Consider the following 19,807-nt stretch of genomic DNA (forward strand, 5'->3'; position numbering starts at 1 on the left):
TGCAAATATTATTAGGTTGATGGTAGTATAATTATAACCTGAAATAATAGACTACGTGATTAATGAAATTTATTCCCTTCTTTTATTTTTTAAATCCAAACATTAAAGCGATCAATCCAGAAAATGTTTATATTTTGAATTTATCAAAATTATATGAATAAAGATACTTAAATTTTGTTTATTGACGTGGAATAATTATCCTAGGATTTTATAAATCAAATTAACAAATAAAAACTGTCCAGAAAGATGTTTGAAGAGGCAATCTAACTTGAAACAACAATAACAAAATATTTAATCGTTTAATTAAAATTAAAATTAAAATTTTCCATGAAGATTCCTGAGACTATTTCTTATGAAAGTCATTATGTCGTTCATTTGGATCTCCTAAAATTATGCCTAAAGGTTAGTTATTAAAACTCCTATATAAATAGTTAAGGTGTTTTTTTGTTTATTATGCAAATTATTATTCAGATTTAATAAATATATCAAATAATTGTTTTTAGATTTCTCAATAGTTTATTTTGTAATTTTAGGGCTTGAAAACCTATTTTTATCTTCATGTTGCATAATTTATCTTTGCAGTTGAAAATATTTTTTTTTTATTTTCGCCATAATCTTAAAAGTTATTTGATAATATAAAATATTTATGGAGTTGACCTTGGATTGTTATTAAATTTTTAGTTTGAGAAAGTATTTTTTTATTCGATCCGAACTTATCTTTTTATCTTCAGATTTTACTCTAATCCAACTTGAAACCTGATCGGATCTAAATTTTTTTATTTATCCATGTTGGTTCGGGTTGATATTTATAAAATTCAACTGAAATTATCATTTCTAACTCACTTATACATACAAGCTAAATATTACTATTTATCAAATTTTGTAGGCAAGATTTTTAAATTTATTATTTAATGATTGTAAAAAAAAATAAAGGCATTCCTTAACCATTATATTAAATTTTGAAAATTGTTAAAAACAATATTAACAATATAAGGCTATATTATTTCCAAGGTAATAATTTTGTTTTATTATTATATTGGTTATGTATCAAATTTCCAATGAATAAGTTTGTCTCAAGCATTTACTTGTACGTGGTCTCTCAAATATTTTGAATTAGTTATTTATTCAACAATATATCTAATCAAACACTTTCATAATCTAACCTTTTCAATATAAATATTTTATAAATTCATTTTTTATATATAGCAACTGCAAAAGCCATCAGAAGTCCGAATAAGCTTTAAGCATCGAATGAGAAAAAATTAATATTATTATTAGGTGGCCTTTGTTAGGAGAAAAAAAAAATTTGGAAAGGCAGATGTATTTGAAAGTGTAATTGTAGTTATTTTTTAAAATATTTTTTTATTTAAATTATTTTGTAGCATAAAATTCTTGGCAATAACTTCAAAAACATTTATCTTGATGTTCAAGTTTGAAATTCCATATATTTAATTACTAGGATGTTCTGGTCAATATATTATGGAAAAATGTTTAGTAAAATTCCAGTGAGAACAAGGCACGAAAATCAAATGCCATGGCCCTACTGTCCCAGTTTTTCCACACGGCATGTGCTTATAAAATAAGACATCTACATATTTGTCTCCGGACTAAATATGGAGATTCCAAACAATACTGCCACATCGTGAAATCTCCCAACCCACCACCATTTCCCAGCCTGAAAGCACCACCAGAAATGGCCGTTCCTCACCAGAAACACCACCTCTTCTTCATTCTCTTTCTCCTATCTCTCCTCCTTCCCACTTATGCAAGATTAAACCTTGACCATTCAGACCTCAAAGCCTTCTCAATCATCCAGAAAGACTTGGGTATCAACGGTCAACGCAGCTCCTCCTCTACACCATGCAACACCCCTGGGGTGTTTTGTGAGAGGAGGCTCTCTCCCAACGGCACCTATGTGCTCAAAATCACAAGACTCGTCTTTAAGTCTCAACGGCTCACCGGGTTCTTGTCCCCGGCAATTGGACGGCTGTCCGAGCTCAAAGAGCTCTCATTAACCAACAACCAACTGGTTGACCACCTCCCTGTTCAAATAGTCAACTGCAAGAAACTAGATATTCTTGAGCTTGGAAACAACAAGTTTTCAGGTGAAGTTCCCTCTGAATTATCATCAATTGTTAGTCTTCGAGTTCTTGATCTCTCTAGGAATTTATTTTCTGGGAATTTGAGTTTCTTAAAGCATTTCCCCAACCTGGAAAATCTCTCTCTTGCAAATAATCTCTTCACTGGAAAAGTTCCAAAGTCTATCCGTTCGTTTCGCAATCTCCAGTCCTTCGACTTCTCAGGGAACAGTTTTCTTGAAGGACCTGTGCCAGTGATAAGAAAAGGTGAATCCTCAAGGCCCCAATACCCAAAACGTTATATTTTGGCGGAGAACACGTCAAGTACAAAATCAAGGAATACTTCTTCTGGAAACAAAACTTACAACCTAGCTCCAGCTCCTGGACCATCAGCAGCAGCGCCACACAAGCACAAGAACGGCAAAAGGAAGCTTGCCGGTTGGCTCTTTGGATTTCTTGCCGGGTCAGTAGCTGGGTGTTTATCTGGGCTTGTGTTTTCATTATTGTTTAAGATAGTATTGGCAGCAGTAAAAGGCGGAGGGAGAGATGGAGGGCCTGCAATATTTAGTCCATTGATCAAGAGAGCAGAGGATTTAGCTTTCTTGGAAAAAGATGATGGGCTTGCAAACTTGGAAGTCATTGGGAAAGGTGGATGTGGAGAAGTTTACAAAGCTGAGCTGCCAGGAAGTAATGGCAAAATGATTGCCATAAAAAAGATTATTCAGCCTCCAAAAGATGCTGCCGAGTTGACTGAAGAAGATAGTAAGCTTCTACACAAGAAAATGAGACAAATCCAGTCAGAGATCAATACCGTCGGCCACATTCGGCATCGAAACCTTCTTCCTCTTCTAGCTCATGTGTCTCGTCCTGATTGTCATTATCTTGTCTATGAATTAATGAAAAACGGAAGTCTACAAGATGCGTTGAACCACGTTACTGAAGGGAGAAGAGAATTGGACTGGTTAGCTCGCCACAGAATTGCAGTAGGAGTAGCATCGGGACTTGAGTACCTTCACTTGAGCCATAGTCCACGGATCATTCATAGAGATCTCAAGCCTGCAAATGTACTTCTCGACGACAGCATGGAAGCTAGAATTGCCGATTTTGGACTTGCAAAAGCAATGCCAGATGCCCAAACACATATCACAACTTCTAATGTTGCAGGAACAGTGGGGTACATAGCACCAGAGTACCACCAAACGCTCAAATTTACAGACAAGTGTGACATATACAGTTTTGGAGTGGTGCTTGGGGTATTGGTGATGGGAAAGCTTCCATCTGATGAGTTTTTTCAAAACACACGTGAAATGAGTTTGGTTAAGTGGATGAGAAATATAATGACTTCGGAGAATCCAAGACAAGCTATTGATCCAAAGCTGATGGGCAATGGGCTAGAGGAGCAAATGCTGCTGGTTCTGAAAATTGCTTGCTTCTGCACTATTGATGACCCAAAACAGAGGCCAAATAGTAAGGATGTTAGGTGCATGTTGTCACAAATCAAACACTAGTTGAGCATGGAAGGCAAGGATGTGTAAGAAATCAAGAATAATGCTGTTTAATTATATGTTTCGAACTTGTGTTAAGAATTATCAACAAGTTTATATCCAAGGAAGCCTGTAAAATGTTTTTCCATCTTATAGTTTGTCTACATACACAAATTAAGTGTGTTCAATCTGAATTGCATATAACATAAATGAAAGGCTCTTGCTAGTTCATGCTTATATCAAAGTCTGGCACAAATCCTCTGACTTATCCCAAACAAGACGCTGCCATGGTCAATTCTCTTTAGTATACATAGAAAACGCGTTCACCATACATAGATACCCTTGACGATCAGGGGAGTTTGCTGTGATAAGAAGAGAAACAGGGGAAGGATATGATTTATACACACAAAGCAGAGCTCTAAGGAAAGAAGCGGTAAGCCCTTGATATGAAATTATGAAACGTGAGAGAAAGAAAAAATCTATAAATCTCGATTACAAATTCCGTATAGCATGTAATGCGTCTGCGTAGATTCTGAAGATAGCAAGGACAAGACTGGAACCTGAATCTTTCTCTACTCTCTCTGCTTAGCAGGGAAGAATGATACAAGATTAAGCGTTTTTATAGTGTATGGTTCCATGCTTGATAACTCATTTCATCATTTGAGCCAAAACAGAAGTGATATCTATGCAAATCTATCACAAATATACAGTCAAATTTTCATACAAGGAATTAATCTTGAAGAGCTTCAGGAGTATTCTTAGTTTCAGTGCTAAAAATCGTCCATAGAATAAATAGCAAATAGCTTCACAAAGAACTGACTTGCAAATAAACTGTTCCACTTCCTGCTCTAAAGCACTAAAAGATTTTGTGTAACAAACATTTGGAAGAAGGGCAACCGATCTAGCATAAAATATTGTGCATAAATAAATCCTAAGATGGCCACAGAAACTGCAATCAAGATTTTCTTGCAATAAGCACTTTGAAAAGGAAGGATTTTAGCAGATAGATTTTAAGAATGCAAGTTCCATGACAGCTCCTTCCTCTTCTTCATTGATGGGAGAGTTTCCTCTAAAGCAGCCAATCAGATCCAAAATTTATTTCTACATTTCGCTTGTCATAAAGAAAACAACAGCAAGGAAACATACAAATTAACACTTCCATGACAGCATAATAATTGTCCCCCAACATGTCAAGATAAATGATGCAAGAAATCTTTTTTCAAGACAAAGCAAATGCAAGAAATTGGCCTAGGGGTTCACTCTTTTTCTATGTTCTTCAGCTTGTCAAACATGAAGCACATGGAAAGCTGTTAAATTCCTCGCTCGGAATCCTACATGGTTTTAGTTGCCAGACTTAACAGTTGTAAAATAACATTCTGCAAGCAATTTCTGGCTGGGAAAAATACTCAGAACTGCAATGGCCATAAGTTTTTCTAGACACCAGAAGGATCACTATCAAACGAAGAAACACCAAGGCCTGCAGCTCTTTATCCACCCTAAAGGCCGTAGAAATTGATACAAAGGCACTCCAGAATTGGCCAATTTAAAAACACAATGGAAGATGATGCGATCTAGATTGTGCTTCCACAATGTTCAACGGAGGTGCACATCGAAATACAATTTCTTGTATTTTAAATTGAATGCAGCAAGTAGCACCGTGTATTTGCCTTATTTTTATTATTCCAAATTAAACTCAATTATATTGGCATTTACTCTTAAAAGAAAGTCTAGCATGTGAGAAACAATCATGACTCATATTCAATATAACTTAATTTTGCCGCAGCAAGCTCGGCAAAAAAAAAAAAAAAAAACATGTGCACCAAATTATTGTAAACTCCATTGACATATAAAATCTCATGGAATAAGATAGAAATATTGATATAGACAGAAGCACAAGTAAAGAAAGACAACAAGCAAAAAAAAATAGTTTTTGGCAAATAAGATTTGCAAACAAAGAACCCTAACTTGTAGTTTTTTTTTGAATTATAATCATGATATCATCTTTTTTATAAGAGGTTTATAATTTCTTAAATAGATCGGAAACTAATATTTACAGGATAGAAAAATTAAAATCCTAGAAAAAAAAGAAAATAAAAACATAAAATCTGATATCAATAGAAAATTTAGAAGAGTTAAGGAAAAATAAAATTGGCTCAAATAACATCATCATGGTCTAATTTAGGTATTATGGTGCTCAACTATTTACAATGAGTCGAGCCTCGTATAGAATCGAATTTATAGAATTATTTGATAAAATTTAAATCCAATCCAACAATCAAATTAAAAATTATGATATTTTTGTGTTAAGATATTGATATAGCACGATCAGATCTTTTACTTTATTTAGTAAATGAGTTTGTTAAACTTTTTGTATGATCCATTAATAACAAATTTCAATTCAAAACCTTTAGACTCATCTTCTAACATCAAATGATCTTTGAGTTGATGATTTTATCTAACAATAAAAAATAAGCTACTATTTAAAAATACAAATCTACAACGCAAACAAACAACAATAAAACACATAAATTTTAAATATCATCCTCTTTTATTTGAATTGTTGTAATTTATCTTTATTTTGAACCTTTCATAAATTATATAAATAAGTTTTATTTCCATGATGCATTTACAAAGAAATCCATATGTTCTTGGTTAAAAAAAAACCTCCAAAATAATTTTTTTAAAAAAAAAACATTAAGAATTTGAAAGGGCGTTTATAATATTAACACCTTCTTTTATTATTTTCGGAATTAGTTTGAACTTTTACCCTTTCGACAGGGTGGAAGATCAAACTAGTTATTTTCACAAAGTGAAGGATAAGAAAATTACAATAAACAGGGGCAGTGCTGTCCGGGACATAGATGGCCGTGGCCTGGGTTTGGTATCCTTCCAACTCTTCTAGGAAAGACATCTCTTCAATGCTCTAACCATCAAGCCATGTTTCATATGAAGGACTATAGAATTAGCTGGTAAAATAGGATGATCTTCAACCACTTGCAAGCTATAATTCCATATCACGGCGGCGCCAACAGCTTTCATTTCCACCATGGCCAAGTCCTTGCCTATACAAGTTCTCGGCCCTGCATTAAATGCTATGAACTTGTAAGGCGAAATATGTATGATTTCTCCATTGTTTGAAATCCACCTCTCTGGCTTGAATTCCAGGCAATCTGCACCCCATATCTCTTCCATCCTTCCCATTGAGTAAGGACAATAAATAACCCTTGTATTTTTGCCGATTCGATGCCCGCTTGGAAGAGTGTCCGAGTCAATCGAAACTGTGTGCTCGAAAGGTACGGGTGGATAGAGTCGGAGGGACTCGCATATAGCTGCTTGGAGATAATTTAGCTTAGATAGCTCTCCAAAACTGAAATACCTCCCCTTCTCATCTCCTTTTGCATTTAAATTTGTTTTCATCTCTTCTAAAATACTCTTTTCTACCAGTGGGTGAGTTGCCACAAGCCAAAGAAACCAAGTAAGACTGGAACTTACGGCCTCGCTTCCAGCAGATAAGAGGTTAAACGCCATGTCTCTTGCATATTTGTCCGATTTTTTGAAGGCACTCATTTCCCTTTCTTCTTGATCATTATCTTCAACTAACATGAATGTTAAGAGGTCGAAATCCTCTCTGTCCATTTGGATTTTGCTTCTGTTTAATAAATCTTTTTTTCTTGAAATGCACTGGTACAGTAAACGATCGAAGATCTCCGAACCCTTTTTCATCTTCCTCTCTTCCCCAAATTGAAGCCAGTTTTGTAGCTTCCAAAACCTTTGTGGCTTAAGATGTCGTTGAAGTATAACCTCCTCCATATCATAATAAGCTTGCTTGTATGGAACTTGACGGAATTCAATTGAAAGAGAATTCGGATCAAATCCCAACAACAATAGGCAGCTATAGTCAAACATGAATCGCTTCAACACATCTTGCATGTCTACTTCTTTTCTTTGTTCTGAGAAATGCTCAAGAATTACAAATATTCCATGCAAGACTTTTCGTTGAATGTTTCTCTCTGCAGCTTCCTCAAACTTGCTATTTTTTATAAAAGAGTGAATTGTTCTCCTTTGGGTTTTCCACCGATCTCCATCAGCACAAAAAATTCCATTACCAAAACTTTCAGCAAAAATCTCCTTAAACTCAAGGCCCTTGTGATAATTGAAGGCCTTTTTTCTTAAAATGTGGTGAACATTCGCCGGATTACTGGTCACCAGAAAGTCAAGACCACCAAACCAAGGCCCTTTGAAAACAAATGTGCCGCCACACTGTCGAAGCACATAGGTTACAAACTCGTGGACTCGAGATGAATTGCGAAACAGCCCCGGCAACATTCCAACCACGGGCCAATTGATAATCACAGAGCTTCTATTCCTCCACCACCGAAAGGAAAGCCAAAGAAAGATGATGCATAGAAAAGCCAGTAGTAGCATTTTTAATTCTTTTTTCGATTTTTTGTGTTGTCTTGCAAGTCCTGCAATCTCTTTTATTACATCGATAAATTGCAGAGATCAAAACAAATCTAAATGCAGAAGGAGTGATGCTCGGAAATGCCATTAATTGGGTCAGTACTGACATGTCAACGTCTTCGAGACCATCTCTGTAATTACAACCATACGTGATTGCAATCGTTCAATCATTGCAATGTCTATGGTGCTTCATATTACATTCATATTACACGAGTGTAGTTTATTAGCAAGGATAATTTTAGCTGCATTATCACAATTTTTAATATTTATTATTAAATTACACACTTTATTTTGTATATGATTACACATATGAAAAATATTCTCTTTTTACTAATTAAAATTATTTTTCTTAACTTGAACCTAAATTATACGCCTTATAATCAAGACCCCACCTTTAATTGAATATGCAATCTCCTCACAAGTATAATCCTCTAATAGTACTTCACAAATAAGCAATTCACGCATAGAACTAACAAGAACATATAAAGACTTATACTTTCACGAATATAACATTTTGTCATCAACTCTTCTACCTGTTTTTAAAGCTCCTCTTTTTTCTTGGGATTACTTCAATAGACTAGTTGGTTAGGATTTGATGTGTCAGGTTTAAGATCAATTTGATGTTCGATTCCTTTTATAGGTGACAATTTACTAGCAATCCATGAGGAAACACATCATCAAACTCCCTCAACAAATAAACACAAAAACTAGGAATATAAAGGTCAAGTTTGTTAGTATTAAAATAAACTTTCTTATAAACAAGTATGATTATTGGATAGTTTAAATAATAGGCAGATTTAATTTCACGCCCTCTAACATAAAAAATAGGTTATTTCTTTAGTTTTTCCATACAATTCACACTTTGATCTTTTACTTTCTTCGCTCATCTAGTCTTACCTCCTCTCTCAGCTAAATTTGGGTTTGTTTTAGAAGTGGCTAAATGTTTTAGGTTCTTGGCCAAATGGTTTTGGGTAGTGGGAGTAGTGTTTTGTGTTGTGGATAAATCTGATGGTCTTCTCTCACCTTGTTCCTCATTTTGATTTTCTTTACCCATTTAATCTTGTTCTTTTTTAACTTTATTTAATCATCATACACTTATTTGGGTGTAAGAGATACAAGAGTAATGGTTTTATCATCATAGTATACCTATTTCTAGCCCCATCATATGTTATTTTCCTATTGAATTGGCATGGTCTTCCTAACAAGATATAACTTGCATGTATTCGAATCACATCACACAGAACCTCATCAATATACTTCCCAATAAAAAACAAAATCAAGATCATAATCATTTAACCATTACAATCTATAAGGTCTATAATGCTTATTAGTAAACAAGTTCAGTTTACTAACAATGGTAATACTAGCTATATTAGCATAACTTCAACTATCTATAATCAAACTACACACCTTGTTTTGTACATGACAACATGTATGAAAGATGTTTTTCCTTTGTAGATCAATATCATCTCCTTTGACCTGAACCAGAAGTGTATGCCTTATAACCAAAGCCTCACCTTCAACCAGGTATGCAATCTCCTAATCAATATAATCCTTTAATGCTGGCATGTATTTATAATCATATATGTCGCTTTTAGACCCCACATCTTCATTGTCTCTAATAACTATTATTCTCTTGTTTGGACACTCTGAAGAGTAATGCCTAAGCCTTTAATACCTAAAACATTTAACATCATGAGTACGTTTATGTTGAGTATCATATTTACTTTTGCAACCTGTAATGGCATCAACCTTGGCTTTGAGTAGTTAGACTTTGGTGCTAGTGAAGGGTTTTGGTTGGGCACCCTCTTCTCTCTTGAAATTCAACTTTCATGATGATGAAGAACCCGAATTATAAGTTGGTCATACATTCCCCTTCCTTTTGAGTTGCCTCTCCACTTTCATAGCTATATTGATCGTGTTCTCTAGCTTCATATAGTGTTATAGCTCAATAATATTAGCTATTTTTTTATTCACTAAAGAAAGAGGAGAGATAAAAAAAAATGACACTTAAAGCACACTGAAGCTCTGATAAAGATACCACCAGTACCATTAAAAAGATCTCGACAAGATAAATCCAACATCACTAAAGAAGATTACAAATAGTGAATATAGTGGGTCATACGAGTCGTTCAAAAGCTTGAGACTCACTTGCCTTTGGGCTACTCATGTAGCCCACTCCGATCATCGTTGATGACTTTTCTTGGTATTGTTGGATTTGTCTCGTCAAGATCTTTCCAATGGTACTAGTTATGTCATCATCAAAGTCTTGGTATGCCTCTAAAATCTTTTTTTCTTTCTTTCTTTCTATTTTCTTCTATCTCATGTTTCCTCTTTATTTGTTGAATCTTGTATCCAATAATTTTATAATTTAAAAGAGTCGCAAATGACCCTTGCAACTCGTGAATAACAAATATTATCTGTGACTTTTTAAATTGTGTTGTTTCCTAAATATTTTTTGCATTGTATTATTTTATCCAAAAAAAAATTATCATGTTAGAATACTAAAAAAAAACTCCATTTCTGACATGCCAAAGCCTTGGATACCACATTATCTGTTTAATTAGGTTTACACTTTTTTTAGTTTAATTTTATTGAAATTTAATTTTTAACATAATTTTTTAATATAAAATATTAATATAATTTAAATAAATTACAAATAAAAAATAATTTTAAATAATTCTTGATTAACATGCCATGACCGCTAAGTTTATTTTAATTTTCGTATTAGTGCCTTCTAATATTTCCAATAATCGCTCATTCTCTTGTAAAATATCATATTGCACATATATCACAAAAACCTTTCATTTTAAATTGATTTATAAGTAAAATAAATGTTGAAAATAATAATTTTTAGAATGAAGGTAATAAATTAAATTATAGGAATTTGTTGAGATTTGATAAAGAGTATTTGAATTTTTAGATTACTGACTGATCAAATCATTTAATTATATTTTATTTAGTTAAAATTAAAAAAATACGAAACGCTCAGAAATGCCTAGCTAATGCTACCAATTTTCTACCCACTGCTATCAGATTAATGCTTCAAAAAGTCCTTTAATTCCTGTTTTCACGTTTAAAACATCATTTTATCATCTTTCGTATCAAGGTAAACTCCTGCAATATAATTAATTATTTCTTTAATCTCTGTTACAATCTTGTGCTAGTTAATAAATTAAAAATAACGATGTCAAGTATTACCGTTAACTGCATAAGATGAAGGAATGTCTAAGAAGTTAAAAGTTTAAAATATAAAAATTATTTTGGGAATATAAAATAAAAGAAAAATTCATATGATCCAGACCAGCCCTCCTTCACCAGAAGAGGAGACAAGATTATCCTGGAAGAGGTTACGGACCATAGGGGGCAAGTAAGGCTACCTAGGGCTCCTCAAGATGAGGAGAAAAACACAGTTTCTTATAAACAAACAAGTCTCTTTTGCCAACTCTAAGACAACCACGAGACTCTATGGTATTGATTGACTGAGCCAAGCTCACTTACGGTGAGTCTCGCACTCACCACACCCATAACTGTTTAGGCTCATAGCTGAATTTATAGATATTAAATCTGATAGCTCATTAGATTCATGTTTGTTTAGACTTAGCACGTTGATGAATCCAAAGATATTAAATTTTAATTACAGCTCATCATACTCATATCTGCTTGGAGTCAGTATATAATTAAACCAAATGGTGTTGGGTCTGATAACTTGTCAGACCCGTGTCCACCTAGGCTCAGCATATAGTTGAACCTAAAGGCATTGGAGATTTTTTTCAACTTTTTTTTTTTTGATATTTTTAATTTGACAATTATATATTTTAGTCTAATATTTTATTTTATTTACATTTCAGTACTTAAGTTTGAGAGAGTAAAGAATGTCATTGAAAATAGAGAAGAAAAAATGGTTGCTTAGACATATTTCATGAACAAAAAAATCAAATTTGGTATCAATTTGTTTCTTTAGATGATAGGAGTGTCATTAGAGTTTTTTTTTAGCTTCCATGTTGCCTCAAAAGGTAAATCAGAGTTGATAAAAAAAAAATTATTTAATTTTATGTTTTTTTGAACGAATGTTGGGGTGTTTGAGTTGTGAAATTAGTCTAATAAGACTCTAAGAATATTTATTAAATGTTTTTAAAATAAAATAGGTTAAAAATACATTCTTGGATCCAAAAGAACACAACTCGATTTTTCAGTAACGTCTCCTATGGGCAGAATTTGATCAATCAAATGGCGCGTCATATGCCATAATCAAGTAGACAACACGTCTTTTGACTTTTTTAAAATAAAATAAAATGACACACGATATGTCGTCCGACCTTACTCAAACAGAAAAAATGGTGAAGGACAGGCACACAAGCCTTCTTTCTACTGGGCAGGTGCACAAGCCTCATCTTATTAGCCCAGATACCTAGCCCTTTTATATATATATATATATATATTATTGAACAATATAAAAAAATGCTTGATATTATATTTAAATTATTATTCATTTTTTTTATGGTTCTTAAATAATATTATCGATTTTTGTGGTAAAGTTAACAATTTTTTTTTATATTTACATGGGTGTCCGGGCCAGTTTGCGTGCATCACGACTAATCTCACGGCCCACTGAACATCCTGCAAACCCAGTGAGCATGTAAAGCACCGCAGGGGTGACAGACGTGCACAGTGAGGTTTGAACCCAGGTGCAGAGGAAGGGAACAAGCCCCTACCACCACTAGGCCAAGACCTCAAGTGCAAGTTAACAATTTTTGCTTCAATCATCATGTACTTTATATACAAAAATATGAAATAATAAACTTCTCATGATAATAAAATTCTTGCTCTTTAAAGTTTTTTGATAGATTTCATTTGATCACATATAAAATTGAGGCTCTCATTCTCGATTTATTTATCCAATGGAAAGCATATAACTTTGTTTTTTTATTTCGTCAATGATATCTTGTTTACAGTGATTAATTGAAGAAAGTTCAAACAATCATTGATAGGCTGGCTACTGAATTTAAAATACAAGATTTTAATTAGCATTTACTTGCTTATACATACACAGAGAGGGAGAGAGGGAGAGAGGGAGAGATATGAACCCAATAGCCTGCTCTTCTAAGATTGACGTCTTTTAAGAACTCTAACCTTCAAGCCGTGTTTCATATGAAGCACCATGGACGTAGTTGGATAAATAGGGTGATCTTCAACCACTTGAAATCTATAATTCCAAAACACTGCAGAGGCAATAGCTTTCATTTGCACCAAGGTCAAGTCCTTACCTAAACAAGTCCTCGGTCCTGCATTGAAACTATGAACTTGTAAGGGGAAACAGGTTTGATTTGTCCTTGGTCTGAAATCCACCTTTCCGGCTTGAATTCTAGGCAATCTTCACCCCATATTTCTTTCATCCTTCCCATTGAGTAAAGAGAATATATGATCCTTGTATTTCTACCAATATGATGCCCACTTGGAAGAATCTCTGATTCGATTGAATCTTTGTGTTCGAAAGGAACGGGTGGATACAGCCTAAGGGCCTCACATATAGCTGCATGAAGATAAACTAGTTTACTTAGCTCTTTAAAATTGAAAAACCTCCACTTCTCTTCTCCTTCTACACTTAAATTTGCTTTTATTTCTTCTAAAATCTTCATTTCTACTAATGGGTGTGTCGACACAAGCCACAAAAACCAAACGAGGCCGGAAGCTACAGTATCACTCCCTGCTGCCAAAAGGTAAAAAGCCATGTCTCTCACAAATTTATCTGATTTTCTGAAGACACCCTTTTCTCCTCCTTTATCATCATCTTCGACCAAAATATATGTTAATAAGTCGAAGTGATCTTCTCCTTCTATTTGGATTTTGCTTTCGCTTAATAACTCTCGCTTTCTTGAAATGCGTTGGCACAAGAAATGATCAATGATCTCCCAAGCCTTTTTCATCTTCCTCTCTTGTCCAATTTGAAGCCATTTTTGTAGCTTCCAAAAGCCATGTGGCCATAGGCGGAGGTATGGCAAAGGCTGGGGTGGGCTTTAGCCTAGGTCAAGATTTTATCAATATTTTTTGACTAGTTTTATGTAAAAACAATTCGTAATTTTCAATTAAATTATCAAAAAAAATATGAAAATTTGCGTGGAGCCTTTTAATATGATGCTTTAGCTTGGGTTAAAATTTCATAATTTTTGGAGAAATTTAGAAATTTGATGAAAAATCATAATTTGACCAGTTTTACGTTATTGGACGTAATTTTCAATCCGACCATCAGATCGAGCTGAAATTTTATGAGGGATCTTAAAATATGTTGAATAAAATCTGGTTAAAATTTTAGAATGAATGAAGCTTGGTAGTGCTAACAAAAAAAAAAGAACCGTCAAATAAAAGTAAAATGACTCATTAAGAGTAAAATGATTATTTGCCATTAAAAAATAAAACAAATCAGCTCCTCCTTTCTTTTATATGTTGCCGACTGGGCAGAAGCAGAATAAAAAAAAAAAGGCGAGAGAGAAATAGAAAAAAGTAAGGGAAAAACATAAAAAAAATCTAAGGAAAAAAATAAAAAAAGTGAAAAAATAACCTCGTAAAATTACAAAGTTCAACTTATAAAACACTAATCTAGGGAAGAATTAAGTGAAGGAAGGAGGAAATGAAAAAGGGGAAAAATTTAATTACTTTGTTTTTCAATTGACATGAGATTGTTATTTTATCCTGATTGAAGAGTTGTTATAATATCAATTCAGATTCAATTATAAATTAATTATATTCCATGAAACATTAAATGATATGGCTTAAGATGCCGATGAAACGCAACCTCCTCTATAACATCATAAGCCTTCTCGTATGGAACTTGAGGGAAATCGATTGAAAGACAATTTGGATCAAATCCCAATACCAAGGCGCGGGCGTTGTCGAAAGTTAATCGATGCAACACGTCTTGTAAATCCACTTCAACTCCAAGGACTGAGACATGATCAAGAACCATGAATAGTCCTTGCAAGATTTTTTGTTGAATGATTTTCTCGAGAGCGAGCTCAAATTTTCTATGCTTAAGCGAAGTGTGAATTATTCTTCTTTGGGTTTTCCACCAATCTCCGTCAGAATTGAAAATCCCATCACCCAACGGTTCAAAAATCTGCTTGAACTCGAGGTTTCTGTGGTAGTTGGTGAAGTTTTTGCTCAAAATGTGCTGAACATTCATGGAATTACTGGTGATCATGAAGTCGAAGCCAGCAAACCAAGGTCCTTTGAAAACGAATGTGCCATCATTTTTTTGAAGAAGATCAGTCGCAAACTCGTGGGCTCGAGATGCATTGAGTAAAAGCCCTGGAAACATTCCAATAATAGGCCAGTTGATAAGCACAGAGTTTCTATTCCTCCACCAAAAGAGAAGGCAAAGAAAAAGGATAGTTGAAAATGCTAATAGCATGTATGTAGAAGAAGATAATATTGTTCATAATATATTAAGTTATCCAGCCAAAACTTAATTTAACTAAAAAATATATAAGATAATATTGTTCAATTTTTGGTTTTCCTTTTAAAAAAATTAAGCAATGTTTTTTAGTATAAAAAATTAGGTAGACCATAAAGAAATGTTTAATAGTATCATTAAAATCAGCTTAGTAGATCAACCCTCAAACTCCTGATCTAATTATTTATCTAATCTAAGTTTTAAATTAAATAATATAAGAATTGTCATTATATGCATAAATAATTTAGTGGGTTAAAAAAAAACCCAGATATTTTTTTTTTCAATATTAAAAAGGCAACATATAGAATCACCCTTGATCAACCCGAGTTAAACATTAAATTCGTGATCTAGATTATTGATATGATCACAATGTGGTAACTCAGTTAGTCGGTTGTTTCTTTATTTTCCATTCTCTTCTTCTTTTCTCGGTTGGCTTTCTTTTTAGACGACATATGGTGTTCATAGAGCTTTGATGACCAATTTTTTTTTCTCTCTCTTCTCCCCAAATTTTGTACCTGGAATTTTGTTCTTTCCTTCGAGGGTGAAAAGAGCTTTAATTTTTAAAAAATTTCAATTGTAATCTTTTTAGTTTTGTTCTTTTGACAAACAAAAAATTTGAACAATTTTTCACAAAATTAAATATCAATTCAATCACAGAATATTTTTTGACCGCATAAAAAACTCGCATAAGCTTCTTGAAATAAACTATCAAAGCTAATCTTGAATAAAATCAATTTTAAATAACAAAATTAAAAATAAAGTTATGAATGAAAAAAAAAATTGTACCATACCAATCCAAAATTGAGTGGGGAAAGACAACAATTAAACAATCAATAATTAGTGTTTGTTAATTAATATAACCAAACAAACCCAATTAATTCCAGCCATCTCCATATAAATTTCCTGACGCTTTTAGTGATTTGTTAATTAATATAAACAACAAAACCTAATTAATTCCCGCCATATCCATATAAAAGCCAAGCTTGGAGGATATTCATGACTACACTTAACGTAGTTAATTCTAGCCAAACCTAATTAATTTATTTTTTTTATTTACACAATAATATGCACTGAAATTGTTAAAAAAATACATGAGCTAATAAATTAAAATGATTCTATAAATGGTTCGTTGGCACTTGTAACTCAATTAAAACTCTTATTATAAGTAATTAGAGAGCTTTATTTAATATGAAATAATAATTTATATGTTAATACTTTGGCATGTTTTTCTTAGTTTAAATTTACTAGAGCCAATAGTTTAATTGATTATACACACACACACACACGTTACACCAAGTAAATCAGCCGCAACGTCTAGGAAGAAACAAGCCAATAAAGAATTTAGCCTTGCCGTACAATAACTTGATAATTAAGGGAAATTGTTTCTTGGCAAGAACATGAAGGCGTTGACTTTATTTCAAATTTCTTTTTAAGAAATTTAGGAACAATTGCTCTAAATGTTAAACATATGCGATCCAACTTGAACCGAATACATGTAATATCTCTCGTCCAATTGGAATCGATTGTTCAAATTAATAAGTGGTTTGATACCTTTTGATTTGTACTGAAGGGAAAAAAAATTGGTCTGCTTATAAGTATACAATTTTTTATGCCATTAAAAGAAACAAAATTGTGTGTTTTTTTTATTATTATTAACGTGGGTGTTTGGGTCAGCTTACATGCACCTCGACTAATTCCACGGATTCTAAAGTTAACGATCATGTAAACCACCAGTGGCCCTGAGGTTTGTGAGATTCGAACGGGTGATCTCTAGGGAGCAAATCTAAGATCTGACTAGTGAGCTACACCCCTTAAGGTTTATAGAGATATTTTTAACAATACTAGTAGTGTCCTCGTTATTGGAATACATTTCATAATCAGTAATCTAAACATTACAAGTTTATAATTTTTTATGTGATTGAGAGAAACAAAAATGTGTGCTCAATTTTGTTCATAGTTGGTGTCTTTTATTTTTATTAGATCTTTTCAACAATACTAGTGATGTAAATATTTTTATTAGATCATCAAAATTATTGGAGTACATTTCATGATCACTAATCTAAACATTACAAGTCTATATTTTTTTATGCCACTAAGAGAACAAAAATGCGTGCTCTTATTGTTGGTGAATTTTTTTTCTATCAAGATCTTTTTGACAATACTAATATTATTGTTATCAAAGTTTTAATATGCCTCCAGTTTTTTTTTTTCTTTGTCTCTCTTCTCCTTTTTCTTTCTTTACTTGATAATTTAAAAAGTACCTAAAAAAAACCTGCAATTCATGAGTCATGGATAATATTATCCGCAACAGTTTCTTTCAAAATATTTTATCTAATGTGTTATTATTTTATTTTTTTACTATATTAGAATTAAAAAAAAAACTCCAACTATTCTATCACTAATGGCAACCCAATTTCAAGCACGAGTGACCTACTGGGCCTATGATATCTTTTCAGATAATGGGCTAATTCCTTAAAACTCAAGAACTTCAGAGCATGTGAAAAAGAAAAAGAAAAAAAAAGAGTAGTCTCTCAAGAACTTCGCAGCATGTAGAGCATGCTAGAGGTCCTCTCCTCTCCTTTCCCAAATGAAATGAATCATTTTCAGAATATTTTCAATGGTATTAGAATACGTGACAGCATCTAATTGGTTAGCAATTTATCAACTGATATATTTAGTCTAAAATGCTTCAGCTCATGTAATATAGAGATTAATTTATATCTTCTCTTTTTTTCAATTCTTTCAATTTTTCATGATTTCAATTTTTCTATTATATTTTCTCCCTCTTGGCTATGGCTTTTTGGATCTCTACGTTTTGCTCTCTTTCTCAATATTGAAGGTAATTACAAAATGACCCATCGATTGAGCTTATGGTGCGCTGTATTCGAGCATTATTAAAGTCTATATTCTTTGTACGTGTTTTATTTATCTGGGTTGCAACCATGTTCGGGCTTTATTAATAAAATCTCTACTCTTTGATATTTTGTGGGTTTGGATATTGGATATTGGATGTGGATATTTTTGGATCCGAACCACTAAATCATATGGCCTGGACCATCCAAAGAGGACCATTTAATAAAAAGCAAAACATGAAAAATTATGAAGTTTATTTTCAAAATAAACTTAATATTTAAAATTGAAAAAAAATTAATTTTTTTATAAAAAAAATCCTAGAGAAAACCCTGGTCAACCTGGCCTAACTTGTCAAACTTGCAACATTTATCATGAGATTAGGATAGCCTCGTAGAAAGAAAATGAAGCAGTCTAATTTTCAATAGATTCAATGTTGACAAATGAAATTAAAAAATAAAATCAATATAAAAAAACCTAAAAAATAACATTGTTAACCCAGATTAACTATTCAAACCTGTGACTTGGGTCATGAGATCGGGTTACCTCATTGAAAAAAATCACAAAAGCTAATTCTCAATCAATCTAATGTTGAGGCATTAAATTGAAAATAAAATTCGATTTTTAAAAAGCACCCAAAACAAAACAAAAAATCAAACTCAAAAGAAAAAGGACCAATACTGAAATAAACACAAAATGAGAGGACAACTTTGAATTTTGGATAGAGAAGAGTGAATTCCAAAGAGATGAGAGAGAAAAGAGGGAGGAGAAGAAAGAAAAAATAGACCTTCATGCATAACCAATTGCCACACACGTTGCATCGCCGACAAGGTCTCACCGAGATGTATCCAATGCCATCAATAATGGGGGAGTTCCGACACTAGAGGAAGTTGCACACGCCGCTAGAGCGTGACATCTTCCTCCATGTCATCATATGTTTCTTACCTTTTTTTTCAACATATTTTCAAAACAATTTCCAAAAAATATAATTTTGACATGATTTTTGGTGATTTGTTTTGCTATTTTGTGATTTTTTTTTCTACTTTTTTCTCCCATCATGTCATGTGAGTGTTGATGAATTTTCAAAATCAAGAATTTTCCAAAACAAAATCAACAAAAAATGTTTATCGAGCATAATGTAATTGAAGAATGGGAGGACCAGTATGAACATTACAAACCCTTTTCTAAAACAACTTACAGGATAGGATAAGATAAGATGGAAAAGGGATTGCAATGGGGATATTGGGAGCATAAATAAGAGATTGAATAGTGAGTGTAAGGGGGGAGGTAAAACAAATCATAAAAATAAAAAAGAATGAGAGGGGGAGAGGGAGAGGTAAAGCAAATCATCAAAAAGAAAAAGGGAGGGGGAGGGAGGGATAAAAACATGCAATTAAAAAACACAAAAAAAAAGAGATAGAGGAAAAACAAAATGAGAAAAAAATAGGTCAAATGAACCTTCATATTCAACCTCTCTTTCTAAA

The 19,807-nt window shown here is 32.9% G+C and overlaps 2 protein-coding genes and 1 pseudogene across 2 annotated transcripts; 1 reads left to right on the plus strand and 2 right to left on the minus strand.

Annotated features, from left to right (window-relative positions):
- The first annotated feature begins 1,588 nt into the window (after positions 1 to 1,588).
- LOC7453813 (leucine-rich repeat receptor-like serine/threonine/tyrosine-protein kinase SOBIR1) lies at positions 1,589 to 3,806 on the plus strand. Its single transcript, XM_002321614.4, has one exon. The coding sequence runs from the start codon at positions 1,694 to 1,696 to the stop codon at positions 3,584 to 3,586; it is 1,893 nt and encodes a 630-aa protein (XP_002321650.1). The 5' UTR covers positions 1,589 to 1,693; the 3' UTR covers positions 3,587 to 3,806.
- Positions 3,807 to 6,256: 2,450 nt separating this feature from the next.
- Positions 6,257 to 8,063, minus strand: LOC7463072 (alkane hydroxylase MAH1). The gene has a single exon (XM_002322175.4). The coding sequence runs from the start codon at positions 7,985 to 7,987 to the stop codon at positions 6,461 to 6,463; it is 1,527 nt and encodes a 508-aa protein (XP_002322211.1). The 5' UTR covers positions 7,988 to 8,063; the 3' UTR covers positions 6,257 to 6,460.
- A 5,028-nt stretch (positions 8,064 to 13,091) lies between these two features.
- LOC7453814 (alkane hydroxylase MAH1-like) lies at positions 13,092 to 15,443 on the minus strand (annotated as a pseudogene).
- Between the last annotated feature and the right edge of the window lie 4,364 nt (positions 15,444 to 19,807).

Source organism: Populus trichocarpa, chromosome 15 (genome assembly GCF_000002775.5).
Source record: "Populus trichocarpa isolate Nisqually-1 chromosome 15, P.trichocarpa_v4.1, whole genome shotgun sequence".
Taxonomy (NCBI): Eukaryota; Viridiplantae; Streptophyta; class Magnoliopsida; order Malpighiales; family Salicaceae; genus Populus; species Populus trichocarpa.

What these genes read in the sequence shown, in the direction of transcription:
- LOC7453813 (XM_002321614.4), top strand. Translation starts at nt 1,694, where the DNA reads ATGGCCGTTCCTCACCAGAAACACCACCTCTTCTTCATTCTCTTTCTC.
- LOC7463072 (XM_002322175.4), bottom strand. Translation starts at nt 7,987, where the DNA reads ATGCTACTACTGGCTTTTCTATGCATCATCTTTCTTTGGCTTTCCTTT.